The sequence below is a fragment of the Solanum lycopersicum genome, chromosome 3, assembly GCF_036512215.1.
Source record: "Solanum lycopersicum chromosome 3, SLM_r2.1".
NCBI lineage: Eukaryota > Viridiplantae > Streptophyta > Magnoliopsida > Solanales > Solanaceae > Solanum > Solanum lycopersicum.
In genome coordinates this window covers 46,755,706-46,760,511 of record NC_090802.1, presented here as the reverse complement: position 1 = coordinate 46,760,511, position 4,806 = coordinate 46,755,706, and the positions used below count along the sequence as shown (strand labels likewise).

General features: G+C 34.1%; 1 protein-coding gene across 1 annotated transcript; it reads left to right on the top strand.

Moving 5' to 3' along the window:
• Positions 1 to 757: 757 nt before the first annotated feature.
• On the top strand, positions 758 to 2,878 carry LOC101268168 (probable pectinesterase/pectinesterase inhibitor 51). The gene is made up of 2 exons (XM_004235032.5): positions 758 to 1,934; positions 2,043 to 2,878. The coding sequence occupies exons 1-2, from the start codon at positions 959 to 961 to the stop codon at positions 2,726 to 2,728; spliced, it is 1,662 nt and encodes a 553-aa protein (XP_004235080.1). The 5' UTR covers positions 758 to 958; the 3' UTR covers positions 2,729 to 2,878.
• The last annotated feature ends 1,928 nt before the right edge of the window (positions 2,879 to 4,806 follow it).

Sequence of the window (4,806 nt, the reverse complement as noted above, 5' to 3'; positions counted from 1 at the left end):
TAAAAAAAATTATCGAAATATCGATTCGATATTAATTTTTAATATTGGATTATAGAATAAATTGATAACACATTAAGCCTAGTAATCTGCTATATTTATTTGTACATAAATATTATATATTAATAGAAAAATACACAAGTACTCCATCAACTTATGCCCGAAATTTCAAAGACACACTTATATTATACTAAGGTCCTATTACCCTTGAACTTATTTTATAAGTAATTTTCTACCCTTTTGGTCCTACGTGGCACTAACTTCCAAAGAAAAAGTCAATCATCATTTGGCCCACAAGATAGTGTCACGTAGGCCAAAAAGGATAGAAAATTATTAATAAAATAAGTCCAGGGGTAATAGGACCTTAGTATAATAAATGTGTCTTTGAGATTTTGGGCATAGGTTGAGGACATACTTGTGCATTATCCCTATATTAATTTCAATATCTTACTAGTTATTGTCTTTATTCTTTAACCTTCCTTTCACACTTCAAAATGACGTTCACAACTTCACATTATACAAATCGTCGAAATCTAAAGTAAGAACCTGATTTCTCCTAATTTCTGTTTGTGTTATACTTGTATAGTTTTTTAATAACACTTGTGAAATTTACTAGAGAAGTCATATAATTATTTTATAAATATTTTCTTATTTGTTAAACCGAAAATCAATAAATCGATAATTAATTAAAAAAAAATCTCTTATTGATTTGACGTATTTAAAAATTAAATAAATCAAATATAAAAAATCAAATCGAACTGATTGATAGATACCTCCAAAGACAAATAAAAATGAATGGAAAAAGTAATAAAAAATTTAAAGCTACAAACAATTCCAGAAATCCCATCTATTAAACCCGTGAAGCCTTCCACACTCACTAAACACCATTATCATATTTGGAATTACACTCCGCCTTCTAAATCATAATTATTATTCAACAATTTGTAATCTCTTCATTTTCATGGCGTCCTTTTACTCTGTTACAGCACCACTGCTCTCCTTCCTTAATTTCCTCTTCTTATTCTCTACCTCCGCCGGTAACCACTACAGCCATTCACCTATTTCGAAGCCTAATTCCTTCTCATCATCATCCATTCCGGTTGAGATTCAAGAAGCTTGCAAGGCCTCACGTGACCCTCCAACATGCCAGGCTGTATTGGTATTGGTCCAGCCAAAACAGTTAACTATTCCCCAAATCATCCAATCAGCCTTGGAAGTCTCTTCCCAGAACCTCAACCAGGCTCAGTCCATGGTGAAGAATATCCTCGATGTTTCCACAGGAAATATAAACCGTACAAACGCAGCAAAAGTCTGTATTGAGGTGCTCTGCTATTCGGAACACAGATTGAATCTCACGGCTGAGGCCTTGCCACGTGGCGCGATCAAAGATGCTCGTGCCTGGATGAGCGCTGCTATGGTGTACCAGTACGACTGCTGGTCTGCTTTGAAGTACGTAAACGGAACATTTCAGGTGAATGAAACGATGGCGTTTCTCAACTCTTTGATCGGGTATAGCAGTAATGCATTAGGGATGATGGTGAATTACGACAATTTAGGGAACGAAACTGGGTCTTGGAGCCCGCCCAAGACGGAACGAGACGGGTTCTGGGAATTAGGTGCTGGTGGTGGGTTTACTGTGAAGGAATTCAACGATGGTGTACCTAGAGGACTGAAACCAGATGTGACAGTGTGCAAGGCGGCCGCTGGTGGTTGTGATTATGAGACGGTGCAGCAGGCAGTGAATTCGGCCCCCGAAAATGGAGTAGTTAAGCGGTTCGTGATATGGATCAAAGCTGGATTGTATAATGAGATAGTTCGGGTGCCATTGGAGAAGAGGAATTTGGTGTTTTTGGGTGATGGTATGGGGAAAACCGTCATTACTGGATCCAGGAATGTTGGGCAGTTGGGCGTTTCCACTTATGATTCTGCAACCGTTGGTGAGTGAATTACTGCATACTAATTCTTTCATTTTTGTCAATTGCTCTGTTCTACATTAGTTCTTGCTAGTTTATTAGAGTCGTGATGTTCATTTTTCTAATTGACAGGAGTTGTTGGTGATGGATTCATGGCTAGTGGTATCACAATCCAGAATACAGCAGGTCCAGATACTCACCAAGCTGTAGCATTCCGATCCGATAGTGATCTCTCCATCATTGAGAATTGTGAATTTCTTGGCAATCAGGATACCCTGTACGCCCATTCTATGCGCCAATACTACAAGTCATGCCGCATCCAAGGCAATGTAGACTTCATTTTCGGGAACTCAGCTACCATCTTCCAAGACTGTGACATCCTTGTTGCACCTCGGCAACTAAATCCAGAGAAGGGTGAGAACAATGCTGTGACAGCTCATGGAAGGATAGACCCAGCGCAATCAACTGGCTTTGTCTTCCAAAACTGTTTAATAAATGGAACTGCAGACTACATGACCTTATACTACAGCAAGCCTAAAGTACATAAAAATTTCCTCGGAAGGCCATGGAAGGAGTATTCCAGGACAGTCTTTATACATTGTACATTGGAAGCTCTTGTTAGTACTGATGGATGGATGCCTTGGAGTGACAATTTTGCTCTGAGTACTCTTTACTATGGAGAATTCAAAAGTACTGGTCCTGGAGCTAATACAACAGGACGGGTTCCATGGAGTAGCCAAATCCCAGCTGAACATGTTGGCTCATACTCTTTACAAAATTTCATTCAGGGCGATCACTGGATTCCTCCATCTTGTTGATAAATAGTACTATGTAATCTGATGTAGTTAGCTAAAAGTTCTATTCATGATCGTGCGTCTTATGGATTACAATTATATTAACCTATTGTATCATTGCGGGAAGACTTGTGAAATTTGTAAATATGAGATCTTTCCTAAACCTTCAATTTCCTTCACAGTGTCAATCTTGTTTAGTAGTTATACAAGCTCTTGTTATTGAAGCACTTCGTAAGAAGTTAATAAAAACAACCCTAGTTTGCAATTTATGGGCGAACTATCTTTAAAAATATGTGATTTTTTTTTGGGTTTTGGGTGCAGGGAGGGAATGTTTATATATAGTTGTTGTATTATGACTTTCCATTTCCTGTTTTGTTTTTCAAGAGTAGTCAATTGCACGCGTAATCAAACATAACATTGATTGTTGTGGTCGGACTCTATTATGAATTTCTGAGCACATTCACCATATGCCCCTCTTTATCTCTTCCTTGTCCGAGCTTTCGTTATTGAAGACGGAACTGAGAAGAAGATATCAACAATAACTGGTTTTGAGGCTGGACTCCTTAGTTGTTGTTTCTTGAAGGTTTCATTTGATGAGGTAGAATGAGTTATGGTTCAAACCTTGCTCACTCTCATTTTTTATGTTAGCCTCATTTTCTTCCTAACTAATACGTGACGGTAATAAAGTGTCATTTCTGGAATGGTGAAGACTTGGAGGAAATATGTCTATCATTTTTCTAGTCTTTCTGTATTAATTTTCATGACCCCGGGTTTGTTGTGAATTATTTACTACTCTCTTTATTTCAATTTTACTTATCAAATATCTAATTTAATTATTTTTTTGACTTGTTATTTTTAACAAATTAAAAAAGGACTCTCTCAATTTATCAACATTAAGTGAATGACTTTCAAAAATATAGTGAGTAAATATGTTTAAGACTCTATCGATTAATAGAGGTAAAATAGTAAATTTACTATACCAATCATTATTTTTTAAAGACTAAAATTCGACAAGTAAAAAAAATGGAAAAGTATAACTACTCTTCGATTTTAATTTTCTATGGTGATAATGATATGAAATTTGAAAAATAATGAACGACTTTTCGCACATATAAGAAATAATCTTACAACTTTTATAAAAATATACACACTAAATTGTGATCTTAAACTCTTTTTTTTTCACCAACTGTGATCTTACCTTTTTTTTTCCCACTAACTATAATCTTAAACACATGATGAAATTTCTCTCGACTTTCATAAGATGTCTTTAGAAGAAAATTGAACAGTTAAATATAACTACGTACTTCTTCGACAAATTAAATAGAGTACCCTTGTTTTCTTAATTTATGACATTTTTTGAAACTTATACTATAAAAAATTTATCTGACATTATTGACATGAAAATAATTATAACTTATAGTATTTTTTTGTATAATATTTAAATATTTAAATTTAAAAATTTATAAATATTAAATTGATGTAACTAATTTAACTTTAACAATTAGCTGATCCAAAAACGAAAGATAGTGTATTACAAAATGGTGTGTGAGAGTTGTAGGCATTTAGGAAGTTTCATAGGAAAAAGCTTTGTCAATAATGCGTTTTGTGGTTAATGTTAATCCTATGTACTTCTTTGGCTTTTTGTGTCTCTCGTTATCCAACATCTCAAAGTTAGGGAAATGCTTTTCTAGGGGTTTAGTTATATAAAGGTAATAAACCACTATTTCAATTTAAATTTGAAAAAAGACTAATTGATAATTTAAATACACGTATATTTGAACTTTTTTATAAATTTTGCAAGTAAAAATTATTATTTTATTTAAAATACTCCTCTAACAAGTTTTTCAATAATTCACTATATATAAAATTAGTGAATTTATTTGATGAAGAAAAAACTATAATAAGATCAATTACCTCCAGCTCCAGATTTGTTGGCAAACATATTTGACCACATATCACTGCTTCCCTAGTATAACGGTTAAGTGAGTTTTTCATTAAATAAACCAACTCAATTCCCTGTACATCAAATTCTGAAAGGTAATTGCATAGAAAATTAGATATTGTTGACAAAAATTACGTACCAAAATAAATTACTACAGTAA

Bases quoted from the DNA above. Each gene is read 5' to 3' on its own strand.
- LOC101268168 (XM_004235032.5), top strand. From the start codon at position 959: ATGGCGTCCTTTTACTCTGTTACAGCACCACTGCTCTCCTTCCTTAAT. The intron at 1,935-2,042 runs GTGAGTGAATTA...TCTAATTGACAG, and splicing joins TTATGATTCTGCAACCGTTG to GAGTTGTTGGTGATGGATTC.